General features: G+C 44.9%; 2 protein-coding genes across 5 annotated transcripts in view; one reads left to right on the forward strand and one right to left on the reverse strand.

Moving 5' to 3' along the window:
• RC3H2 (ring finger and CCCH-type domains 2) overlaps positions 1-12684 on the forward strand; it is a 48635-nt gene extending 35951 nt beyond the window's left edge. For 2 of the 3 annotated variants that reach the window (XM_081179655.1, XM_081179656.1), the window contains 5 exons: positions 380-461; positions 634-768; positions 4989-5096; positions 5712-5860; positions 7039-12684. In XM_081179655.1, the coding sequence (XP_081035781.1) occupies positions 380-461; positions 634-768; positions 4989-5096; positions 5712-5860; positions 7039-7255 (691 nt within the window). In that variant the 3' untranslated portion in view covers positions 7256-12684. The remainder of the gene's footprint in view (positions 1-379; positions 462-633; positions 769-4988; positions 5097-5711; positions 5861-7038) is intronic. The other variant, XM_081179657.1, reaches the window with a different exon arrangement.
• The window catches only part of RABGAP1 (RAB GTPase activating protein 1), a 189824-nt gene that overhangs the window by 161295 nt on the left and 15161 nt on the right, over positions 1-13368 (reverse strand). The window lies entirely within an intron of this gene.

The raw sequence follows: 13368 nt of genomic DNA on the forward strand, positions 1-13368 counted from the left end.
ACATTTGCCCTGCATGAAATACGATGTGTTGAAACCCCATTGTAGTCATTTCCCTGGCATTCTGCAGCGACCCCTGTGCAGACTAATTCATACCATGCTGTTCAATTTGAGGGTGGGGGATAGAGGTTCAGTTGTCTCTTTGCTGGGCATCATTTTCCTGCAGAGAGGAGGGAATCCTGGGACAGGTCAGTCAGCTGGGAATTTCCTTTTATCCCTGGACCTTTCTGTGCACCTTCAGAAGGTCTGAGGATGAAAGGAAACCCCTGGCTGGCAGGCCCACCTCAAGAGCCCCCTCTGTTTCCTTCTTCATCAGAGGTCCAGTGTCATGCTTCCAAGCAATGTGCAGGGAGCAACTTCTAAACCTTCCTTCTCTTTCAAGGGACCAGTTCATCCTTACAGATGTGTCTGCCCCAAGAAAGCATTCTAGCACTGGAGATCTACTGAGCATCGAACTGCAGCAGGTATGGCTGATCTGGCAACTTTGCCTCCTGCTCTGGAATTTTTTGGGGGGATGGAGAATTTACAGGGGGCCGGCCAGTCTGTTGAGCATGGTCCAAGAGCTGCAGGGCGGAGGGAGGAATGGAATGAGTGTTGCTTCCAACCTGCCATTTCCTCTGTTATTCTTCCATGTAGGCCAAAAGTAACTCGTTGCTGCTTCAGAGAGAGGCCAACGCACTTGCCACGCAGCAGAAATGGAGCTCCTTGGCAGAAGGAAGCCCCCTCTCTTTGACCCTCCTAAGCAATGAAATCAGTCTGAGAAACGGCGAGGTAAAAAAGTAGCTGAGCTGGGTGGAGAAGATACTGAAGGGAGGGACCCCTTTTAGAATACAGTGGTACCTTGGGTTACAAACACTTCGGGTTACAAACTCCCCTAACCCCAGAAGTTGTACCTCGGGTTGCGAACTTTGCCCCAGGATGAGAACAGAAATCGTGTGGTGGCCACATGGCAGCAGCAGGAGGCCCCATTAGCTAAAGTGGTACCTCAGGTTAAGAACGGATCTCCGGAACGAATTAAGTTTGTAACCTGAGGTACCACTGTAAATGCATTACAGAGTCTGGAGGGAGACATCAGCGGTCATCTAGACCAGCCTACTGCTGCTAGGCAGGAAGACCACTGCTACCATCTCCCTGATACATGACTCCAACTTCTGCTTTAAAAAGCTCTTCTAATGAAGGCAGTCTGTTTCCCTGCTGAGGAGCTCAGTACCATCAGGAAGTTGTTGTTGTTGGTATATGTATATGTATATGTATATGTATATGTATATGTATATGTATATGTATATGTATATGTATATGTACAGTGGATGCTCGGGTTGTGAACGTGATCCATGCAGGATGCACATTTGCAACCCGCAGCGTTTGCAACCCGCAGCAGCACATGGGTTGCGATTTGGCGCTTCTGCACATGTGCAAAGTATGATTTAGTGCTTCTGCACATGTGCGACCACCAAAACCAAGAAGTAACCCGTTCCGGTACTTGCAGGTTTCGGCGGGTCCGTAACCCAAAAAAACGCAACCTGAAGCATCTGTAACCCAAGGTGTGATTGTATATGTGTATGTATATGAGCAGTGCTTTTTTTCTAAAAAAAATGTTTAGGGGTACTCTCATTTTCCTGCTCATATTGAAATACTGCCCCTCAATGAGGCCAAACATAAGATTCACAAAATGTTTAGGGGTATGCGTATCTCTGCATCCCCCCAGAAAAAAAACCACTGTATATGATAATTTCCTAGAGGCCAAGATCCAAGTTTAGTGCAAGTTCTCTTTGGTGAGAGAACCCCAGCAAGAGATTTAAAGTCACAAAGTATGCAGCAAAGTAAAGCATGGGAATATAGGCTGTTAGACCTTTAAAACATGCCCCTCCAAATGAGTTCCAAAATGTCCCCTTAAAAGGTTTCTTTCAAAAGTTTTTCTCTTCCCCCTGCGTGGGAAAAGGCAACACGTTTTGTCAATTAAAAACAGTTTGCTTACAAACTCTCCAAAGGTCAGATTCATGTGCTTCAGAAAGTTGCACAGGCAGCAAAACTTGTCTTAGTCACAAAGTGGTAAAAGCACCTGAAGGAGCATCTCCACCCCCATCGTTCTGCCTGGATACTGTGGTCCAACTCCGAGGGCCTTCTGGCTGTTCCCTCCCTGTGAGAAGTGAAGTTACAGGGAACCAGGCAGAGGGCCTTCTCGGTAGTGGCGCTCACCCTGTGGAACGCCCTCCCATCAGATGTCAAGGAAATAAACAACTATCTGACTTTTAGAATACATCTGAATGCAACCATGTTTAGGGAAGTTTTAAATGTTTGGTGTTTTTAATATTCTCTTGGGAGCCGCCCAGAGTGGCTGGGGAAACCCAGCCAGATGAGTGGAGTACAGTATAAATATATGATGATGATGATTATGATGATTCCTAAATTTTAAAAATTTTGGTGTAGAAACTCCAGAGTGGCTTGTGAGAGCCATGTGGTTGAGCTGGAACAACCAGCTGAAACCTCTTCAAACGCTGAGCTGCTCAGGTAGACTGGAAGGGAACAATAGGCTTGGTTATCTATTGACTCCTCAAGGTAAGGGGAAGTGACCTAGCTAAGCCTGGCAGGACAGTTTACTCTATGTCATTAACCCCATCATGCATTAATTAGACTTAAGCATGTTAGTTATATGAGGCTAGTTATCCCACAGTTCTGTCAAATGTTTGGTTTTAATCCTTTTTCTTGTAATCTGAACCCATTGGAGCAATAGAAAACAAACTTGCTTTGTCATCCGTCAGGGGTGAGCCTGTGTAGAAACTAGCCTCCTTTCTGAGGGTAATACATTAATTTCTCCACCTGCTTATGCTTCTTGCCCCCAACTACCACTGGAGTTTCACCCTGGAGGCTTGGCCCAGAATGGGAGGCAGCCCTCAGGCTGAAAGAAGCCCCCCGCCCCTGATCTTGGGGGCAGCCTTTCAGTTGTTTCTTTATTTCCTAAGCTTTCTAGTCGCTTGCCACCCAATGGTCTCCAAGCAACTTGCAAAGAAATGAATAGGCATAAATGTATTATACAATAGAAAAGGGGTTAGGGAATCACGTAACCCATAAATATTCCATATAGCATACTTGGAAAACAAAAACTGAACACCAGCCCTCCTGCATAGCAGTAATAAAAAACATTAGCAAAACAAAGATGAGCAGCAGAGCAATGCTGAGAGCCAGTGTGGCATAGTGGTTAGAGTGTTGGACTAGGCTCTGGGAGACTAGGGTTCAATCCCCACTCAGCCGTGAAACTCACTTGGCTTCAGTGAGCTAGTCACTGCCTCTCAGCCCAATATTACCTCAAATGAGGAGGGGAGACCCAACTTGAGCTCCTTGGAGAAAAAGGTGGGATATAAACAGAATAAGTAAATAATATAAACACTCCCACCTACAAAACTAGCTGACTCACCATCTTTGTCACGTTCTCCTTTGGACACATCCCAGTTAGTCACTCTCTGTCTTCCCATGTAATGCCCAGAAGTGTTCCAGCTCCACAAATGTCTTTGGCCTGAGATTGAGCCTGGCTACTCTAAACTTCAGTAAGAAGGAAATGGCATTGTGTGAAATGTGCCCACTCTTTTCCTTGGCCAGCCTGCAAAGGTCCTAGAAGGGCACCTTGTGTTCTCAAGGGGCAGGTCTCCTCCAAGAGCAAGTGGGGAAAGCAGTGCCTGAGTTAGGGTTTGATTCAGCAGCATATATATTTGTCACTTCAGATGCAAAACAGGGCAGGACCTGCCACTTATGGGCAAATCCAGGTCAGGCAGTTATAGTTGGCTGCAAGGTCTTGTGCAACCGGCAGGCTTCCCCAAAATGTCAATACTTTTTTCAGTAAGGAAAGTGAATGCGAAGATGCACTGGGAAAGTGTAGGGTGAGACCTGCCCTGATGCAACAGCATCTCTAACCTCCCCGCAGACAAATAGGAGAGAATGCTCATACAATAGCCAACATTGTCTAATCTCCTTCCAAACAAATCAGGATGAATGACCAATAAATAGGTAATCCAGAAGCACTTTCTGCCTGCAGCTGAGGGACACACTATGAGCTTCCAGTTTCTTCTATGCCTGATTCCCCATTTTCTGTGGAGACAGGAACAGCAGCTACTTCTCCTTTATTTACCATTGGGGCGGTATCTCTCTACACCATGCCCTTCTCCTGGAGCACTGCCCTCCCTCCCTTTCTTTTTTCTGAGTAATGTTTTTCTGGTTGCATAACAAATGACATTTATCAGCTTCAGCCAACCTGTTGAGTGGCTACACGTTGCATATGTCAGTCACATGTAAGAAGGGAAATGGAGGAGGGACACTGCCGTATAACTGAATCACTGAACTCATCGCCAAGGCTTCAGCTACCTGCGACATATCTTCTCCATAAGTATGCATGAATGTACTTCTGTTTACATAGCTGACACGGGGGACCCAGACCTTGTCAAAATGGGTTTGTTTGTTTTTAGTTCAGCCCCTAACCATTAGGCATTTGGAAGAGCCAGGTCCCTAACTTTTATTTTATTATTTTATTTTGTAAAATTTGCATGCCGCCTGATTGTAAACACACACACACACACATATCAAAGCAGCCTAAGGAAAAGGGAAAAAATAAAATTATCAGTAAGAAGAATTAAGAATAATTTTAAGATTTTTGAAAAGCTAAAATAATAAACTAAAAACAGATTAAAACTCACACCAGTTTTCTAAACATCTGGACAGGCTTACCTAAACACAACTGTTTTTAACAGTAAAAAAAAACACAACAGAGATAGAGTACAGTGAAAACACCTAGAGGGAGTTTCAGGGTGTGCATGCTGCCACACTAAAATATCAAGTTCTTATGAATGTGGAGCAGGTGGCCTGTGGCACCTGCAACAGTGCTGGTTCTGCTGATTGAAGCGGTTGAGTGGCCGTAAGGCGATCTCATAGAAATACCTTTCTTTCCCTTTCTTTAAATCAATTGTGCTTTGTCTGTTTCCCCCCACTCCTATCCTGCTTCTTAGTCTGACTATCCGGAGGACGGTGCAGACACAAAGCCAGACCGAGACATTGAGCTGGAACTGTCAGCCCTCGATGCCGATGAGCTTGGTGGGCAGGGAGAGCAAATTGAGGTACATGAACACTCCCGTTTCCTTGATTCACTGAACATGCCTATGTGTCTGTGTCTTTGCGTCCTGTACTATCCCAGAAATCCAGAGCTGGTGGCCCTCCTATTAAGTTTCCATGTAAAGCATGAAATAATCCCAGCCTTGCCAGACTCCCAGTTCAGACACAGCAGTGTTACTGAGATGTTCATAAAATTCTGAGTATTGATTCCCCATTCCGTAGAATTGTGTCTTGCATGAACTTTTGAGTCAAACTGCTGGTCCAGTCTGTTTACCCTGAGTGGCAGCAGCTTTCCATCAGTTCAGATCTGGGTCTTCTCAGCCCCACTTCCCTAAGTCACTTTTAAATGTAGAGGTGGAGGATTGGACCCAGGACCTCCTACGTGCAGAGCACATACCCCTAACACTGTCCCTGGACCCTCCCTCCCCTATATTTTGGGCTGGCCACAAAGAATCCCTGGTGGCTATGGCAGGGAGCTTTAGGGTCTGCCCTCTAGCCTCTCAGCTCCTTCTCAGCAAGGCCATTTCCACTTCACCTTTCTCCATCATTTGTTCAGCAGTTCTGATTGGTTGGCAGCACCCTCCACTCCCACACGGCTAACGCTGTCCTTCTACTTCCAGGAGATTCTGAGCCTGCAGCTTGGCATTGGCGACCAGGACGATCATCTGTTCAACGGGTCAGCTCTGGAGAACGGCCACCCTCTGGAACAGCCTCCAAAAGAGCCCAGGCAGCAGGCGAGGCCCACCTTAGGTGAAGACCTTGCTATTCTGTGAGTGTCAGACGGAAACAGAAGTTTTCTGTGCCCTAATACAGAGCCTCTGTTGTCTCTCCTGGTGTCCCCTGTGGTACATTTATTCAATAAGTACACCATTGCAATGTTTAAGGCAGCTTTACCTGATCAGGACAATAGTGACTGCTGGGAAACTCACAAAAGTGGAGGAAAGAATCCGCTTTCTCACATTATATAAAGAATGTGTTGATCATTTCTGTGCAGGAAGGACTCATCCTTGAGCTAGCCTGCTAGAAAATCTGCGCCCTGCTCTCCTTGCTGAATTAGGCATCCAGCTCCAATAATCCAGGCATGCTTTTCTTCTGAGAACATGACTTAATTTCTATGCTGGTGTAGAGCTAAGGCGAAGGGATGGCTATATAAGCCTGTGTGATTTGTAAGCCCATGGGATCCCCAGCAGCCACTGCTGTTCTGACCAAGTAAAGCCGTCTCAAGCACCTCAGTGGTCTTTTTAGTGGAGAAATCCACCATGCTTCCTTGCCGAATGCTGGCCTTCTCTTGCCTGGTCTCTTCTTTCTTACTCCTTAGACTTACCCAGTCCGAGCCCTTCATATTTTGGGGGCTGTGGCTCACACCAGCCCCATGCAGTCTTGCAATTGATAGAAGTTATAGTTCGAAATGTATGGAGGGCACCAACACAGGGAAGGCTCTTTCTCTCTTCTTCCCCTTCTCTCCTCCAAGTCTCTCCCATTCATTTGCAGCGGCCCTTCAGCCACTGTGATGAGTGAAGAAAGGAAATGGCTCTGAGAACTGATGGCACAACAGTGTTTCTGGTCACTGCTGTGTTGCTAGTTTCTCTCAAGAGGCTCCAGAGTTACACCAGTGGCTCCACAGAGAAGGAAGAGAAATTTACTGATTCTGGGTTATTAGCAGTGTGAGAGCTCAGGGTTAATGAACACAGCTTCTCCCCGCCCCCCACTCTGTCAGAACCCATCTGTTCATTATCTGTCATGATAAGTAATAAAAATGAAGAAAAATCACAACTCAACTAGGGTATCAAAACTATCGGGGATAATTCACTGTCCCTTATTTTTTACATCCTTGGATTGCTGTGAGAATGTTGAAATTCCTGTGTTCTATTTTAAATAATGATCAGGGTTTATTTCCCCCTTCTCCCCTCTCCTCCCTCCCTCCCCCCACCCAAAAAAAATCACCAGGGAGAAGCAGAAAGCAACCCTGCCAATGACCTGTTTCAGCCAGCCAACGGCATCCTCTGTGAGCGGGGTGACGTCCCTGCCCATCACAGCTTCCTCCTCCGGAGTGGGCAGCCTCGTTCTCAAGACAGCCCACAGCCTCACAGCAGCTCACATCATGGCAGAAGGGAAAAGTGACTTTTTAAGGCCAGTGGCAAATGGCAAGATGGTTAACAGCTGAGAGGTGTTACGTTTTCAAGCTCGTGATCATGCTAAGGCAGCATTTACACTATATTATATAATGTATATATTTTTTAAGAAAATACTATTGGGGTGATTTGTTTCCTGTGGACTCTTTGATACATCAGGCCCCTCTCAACTTTGCATTCTGGAAAAAGAAAAGAGAAAACAAACCACTTTGCTAGGCTCAGGTGTTCATGTTCCACAAGTGGTTTGTAAAAAGCTTAAGAGCAGCTTTTTAATTTGTTTGTGGAAATTCCAGGGCGCCTTCTGAGCCGTTCCTGTTGAGAGACAGCCTCTCTAGATAAATTTGCAAGTTAGTTCATTGAAGCCAGCAGATCCTCGGGGTGAAGTGACTCATGGGAATAGAACTCACTTGTTTTGCCTTGTTTTGTTTCATGAGAGAGGAACTTGTTTCTGGTTGCAGTTGCTTGTTTCTTCAGCTGTGGAACTTTGCATGAAATAAGCATGTGAGAGAGAGAAAGAGAAAGAGAGAGGTGGGCTGGGGATCCTCTTAACATAAGACTTAATTCAGGGTTGAGACACTTTTTCTTTTTCCTTTCCCTTTTATCTTTGCACGGCTGCATTATATGCAGTAGTGTAGCACTTTGCATATTCTTGTCTGGCCCTCCCCCTTCATTTCCCCTACCCCACCCCTCTTCTGATTTAGAGCTTGGTATTTCCACATATCAAGCAACTTGCCTGTGTACAAATAATAGAGTGCAAAATCGAAGTGCCTGCATCCTAGTGCTTACATCTTCTGTCTCTTTACCTGCTCTTGAGTTGTAAGCAGAATTGTTACATCGACAACAACGGACTTGTCCACACTGACCGTACTTTTCCGTCTATGAGAAGCCCCCTCGTCTAATACATGGAAAAGTACGGCACCTTCCTCTGCTCTTTCCAGGCACAATCTGGGGATCCCTCCCCCTTTTTTTCCCTCTGGAGTTTTCTCTGCAAAAAACCCGCTCTTTAAAGATCAGCAAGTGCAAAGAGAAATCTGCAGAAAACCCAAATGGGTGTTTGCTCCAATTCATATTTGAAGAGCAGGTTTTCACAGGGAAAGCTTAGGGCAGAACCCCCACAAAAAGCCACTGAGACGCAGTTCGTTAAAGTGTAGACCTCTGCCTAGAAAGAGCAGGGTAAAACCTAAGTGTGAATAAGGCCAAGAACCCACTGCACTTGTTCCCTGGGCTCCAAGTTGTGCAGCTCCTTCGGCCAGATCAGTCCCCAGAGCCTCAGCAATCGGCCGTTCCCTGCAAAAGAAACATTTTCTGTCACATTTGCACTGACTTGACAACACAGTATTGCTATTGATGTACTTTTCAAATAAGAAGTGATTAGCAGTTCTTTTGACATTCATTGTGTTGTTTTGATTATAGCATTACTGGGAAGTTTAGTGTTTAGGTTTTATTACTGACACTTGACAAGGCCTTGAACACTTAATGGTATAGCTTTAGCTCGGCTTGTACAGAACAACGAATAAATGTGTCTTTTTAAAATGTGACTTTAAGGAAACGTAAGTAGGGAGCCATCACCTGAAATAAGAACACACACCTCTTGGGCCCTGAGCCGTATTTTCTTTTACTTTCTTGCTTTAGAAACTCAGGGCACCCAGAAGGTGGTAGAGCAAAAGAATGCTTGCTGGCAAGATAAGACCTTCCTCATTTGTCTTCTATGGCTTTCTAGTTCTGATTTTTGCATTACTCCTCTTCTTCTTTTTTTTTGCAGTGTTTGATAATTAACTTCTGTGAAGTTGTTTACTTGGAGAATTGTACTGGGATATTTTAGCCAAGTGACATTTTCACAGGTATACTGTACTCAAGGGCTCGTCCCACTAGCAAATGGCTTGTAAAAGAGACGATCATGTTACTACTGGCAAAACAGAGCTGGTGACTGTTTGGGATGCCACCCCGTGTGCAGGATCAGGCCGCTTCTTTTCACTTCCTTTTTTAAGAAACTATATCGTGCACACTTCTGGATTAGGGGCGGGGCAAAAACAGGCATTTCTCTGAGGCTTACAATACTGACTTGCATCCTTTTTTATTTTATATCTGCTGACTTGAAAGTTCATGAAAAAAATTATGTTGTAAATATTATTATCTGAAAAAAAATCCAAGCATTAGTTTATATATATTTATATAATATATATAATTCCAGTGATGTTGTGAAAGACCCCGGCCACTTATTTAATACTAAGGCACAAAGAGCTATTTATAATAGGACAGCCAAATCCCTTCTCTTAATTTCATGGGACAATTCCTCAGGCTCCTCCTCCTGTTGCCACCTCACTCCTGCAACAAGGGAAACAGGGCAGCTGGGGATTTGAGACTAAAGTACCCATTTTCTTTAAACTTGTGACTGTTAAGATTAACTGATTTTGGTGTGGAATGCCATTTGGGTTGTTATTGTGTTCTCTGATCCAGCTGGGAAATCTTGTATATATAAATATTACATTTGAAATGCTTCCAAAAGTTGTTATTTTGCGCTATATGTAACTTCAGATATATAGAGATATATGCAAAACAGCCTCTCTCTCTCTTTTACATGGATATTTAAACAATAAGATCTTCTGTGTTGCAGGTGACGTGTTTTTTAAGGAGGAAGAAAATGAATTGCTATTTTATTGCAAAAATAGACAAATATTAGAAGTCTGAGAGATCCTCATTTTTGCCCTCAGGGAAATAGCCCCTCTGTGAACCGGAGCTCCCCCAGGCGCCAGTACAATCCAAGGGTGGATATATAGTAAGACCTTGGTTGTGCTGCTGGGGAAGGGGGCGTGGCATAAATTGTTTACAGTTCTTCGTTCACTTGTCCAGTGGCATCGCATAATTTTAAAAGCCACCGTATTTCTGCTGTCCTTTTACCACCTGGACTGGGAACGAGCTGCCTTTGTGCTTCCTTGGCAGAGGTAGTGAGAACTCCTGCACTACAGTAGTTTAGTAGAAAGGGCCAGACACTTGACAGGAAGCCTCTGCTCCAAGGTTGTACTTTAAATCTTCAACACAGAGAATTGCAGGCTGAATGAAACAGCTGGGACTTTCTCGCCATGGAACTGGCATCGTTCTGGCAGGGCGTTGTCCACCTCCGAAGCAGTTTGTACAAACTAGCCTGTTTGGGTGTGGAGCAGTCAACGTATGGTACATCCTTTGGATGCTCTTGGGCTCCAGGCCACCACCAACCATCCCCAGGCAACATGGCCAAGAATAGTCATAGGTGATGGGAGTTGTGTTGCAGCAGCACCTGGTGGTGGTGGGGGGGGCGGCAAAGAAGCTCTGCATCCCTTGTCTTTGGGACAGCCAGAGGGATGGATGCTGAGATGAATCAGCACCATAGCCTGTTTTGCAGCTGTGTCTTTAGAATATTAGGCCAACCAGAGGAGAGAGCAGAGGAGGGTGGCTCCTGCCCTCTGCCAGCAGGTGGCATTTTTGTAGGCAGGTGCAGAGGGGATTGGGGGCCCGCATACTGGGGGGGGGGGGTAATTGTGGTAGCAAGAAAAACTTCAGCTGTGCTTCCTCATAATGTGCATTTCCTCTCCCGCTTCGTTTTGACTCAGTGCTTTGGGTAGCCAAGCTTCAGATGTGAAACAAATGCTGAGTGTGATGGTAGATGAGACTTTGAGCTGCATAGAGAAGCTGCTGGCCTGTGCTAAGGAAGAGTGGCAGGTCTGTGATAGGCCTGGTTTGACCACTGGTCCCTGCCAGATGCGCTGTTCGAAATTAATACCTGGTGACAGTTGGAGTGTAGAACACAGTGCTTGCCTAAAGTGTTTGTGGCACATGCCAGAATAGAAGTCCTGGTAGTATCCTTTCTTCCATTCTTTCTTGATAATTTGAAAGCCAGGTCTGTTGTGAAATAAACTTCATTTACAAACAAAAACTCCATGCGGCTTGGCTGTGGGTTTTCTTGTGGTGAGCAGTTTTCATGTCTAATTTTGTGAGCGGCTGGCATTTCTCAGTATTTGATTAAGCCTGGCCTGCTTTGCAAAGGGTTCAATCTAAGTGCTTGCATCCGCACCCCAGTATTATTTGGGGAGGGGACAATAGCCAGCCATTCACTACCTGTGGGAGATGTTTATTTTTAAGCCCTTTGTATTTAGGAGTTCTATATTTAGAAACTGAATTTGCAAATAACATGGCATGACATTTTGCTGGGGCGTGTTCTTCCCCTGCCTGAACTCTCAGCCACTTCCTTGGCTCTGAGGAAGGGCAGCAGCGCGGTGCTTTGCTGGCAAAGCAATATTACCAGGCGTAAGGGTGGAGTGGGGTGGCTGGAGTGGAGTGAGCCAAAACTGTGAGCATCCCACTAGCCCCAAAACTGAGAGAGCAAATACCTGTCCACCACACACACAGGCTTTTGTGAAGCTTTTTAATGGACACTTTATATACTTGACAGAGTTTGAATTAAAAATAAAAACAATTCTGGCTGTGTTTCTGAGTGCCAGAAAACAGGGCGAAGTACATTTTTGCACAGATCCCACCTGCTTACCCAGAGAGAGTCCTCGGTTATTTAGTCCAAGGCATGGGGATGCATGCATTTTCCTTATCTGTGCAGACAAATAGATTATACTGTAGTTGTGATACAACATGCGTGGCTTTTCTTTGTACTGCACACACACCCTGTACAGCCACTCCAAAGTATTGTGGTTTAGCTTGCAGTATCTGCTGTCTGCATTTATACTATATACTACATATTCTTTTCCCTGGAAGTTAAAAGGAAAAGAAAAACACCACTTTTTCTTTTATTGTTGCGTTGATTAACCTTTTTATAAACCTGCTTGGCCCAGAAAGTTTGGGAAAAGAGGGCTGTTTGTCAATTCTACAACCGGTTGTGAAGCTGAAGTGTGAATATTTCTACGTCTGTATTAGACATTTTCTTTGCAAATCTATTGTTCGATTGAAATGTAAATGAAATAAAAGATGGTGTACACCCATCATGTATAATAAAGCAGACACCATCGCTACGGTGGATTTAATGCCTCATTTTTAATGATGCATACTCAGCTTCTATTTAAAAAAAAATTTAACTTAAAAAATCTGTAAAATAAAAAAGGGATCTATTTGGGGCGGGGGGAATGAATTCTATTCCATTTAGTTCCGTTTTCAATTTCCAAATTCTGTTGTTTTTCCCTTTTGTGTTATAGGAATAGGATTTACATGGGAAAGCTTAGACCGTACGGTCTGTATTTTTGGGGAGGGAAGTTTGAGTGATGGGTGTGGGCTTTGTGCTTTAGCCTGAATAGCAGAGTGAAGTCTGTGTGCGTGTCTTTTCTGTTGCACTGAAGTGAAAAGATAATTAGCTTTTGGGCTGGACACGGACTTTAGCGAATCGTGGGTTTTTTCAGTGTTTGAGAGAGAATTAATAGAAAAAAGTTTGCAGTACTTGACATGTATTTGCATGCCGTAAAATAAAACATTTTGTCCACCTTAACTTGTATTGCCTTCTTCTCTAAACATGGGCGTGGAGGGGGGGTTGTTTCAATTTTTGCACATTGAGGTCGGAGGTGGAAACTGTTAGCTAGGCATTCACAGTGATAGCTTGCTCTTCTGAAAGGTTAGATCACATGCTTCACATGCTTTGGTGTCTTTTGTTTAAAAAGTATTGGGCAACAGAGGATGGGAAAGTCCTTTCTGAAGCAGAGTGGACTGGTTCTGGGACAGATAATCTCTGCTGGAACATGATAGCTTTTCCTATGGATAAGTCACAATTGTGGGTTTGGGGGCAGGGTCAGTCTGGGTGATGCCTTGAGGCCCTTCCAATTCTTGGGGTCAGCGACAGAATCTAATAAAGGAGTTTGCTGAACTGGCCTGAAATGTTTATTTATAAACTTTGAATGAGCTTTGTTGCAAGCGCTACAGCAGCTAAGAGATGCTGCCCTCCAGGCTAATGGACGGGCCTTTCATCCACCCCACTTTCTTAGGGTAGGAAAATAGCCAGAATTGTGTTTGAGCTGGAAACAGATGGAGGCTGTAGACCCAGGGATACTCTTGCTGGAAGCAGGCTGGAAGCTGGAGACCCAGAGACACGCTTGCTCTGTGCTGGACCCAAAGATGTGGCTGATGGAGAAGCAAGACCCATTGGGGTGTTGATGCTGTGAGCCCCTCCATCTCATGC

Source organism: Podarcis bocagei, assembly GCF_964188305.1.
Source record: "Podarcis bocagei genome assembly, chromosome: Z".
NCBI classification, from domain to species: Eukaryota; Metazoa; Chordata; class Lepidosauria; order Squamata; family Lacertidae; genus Podarcis; species Podarcis bocagei.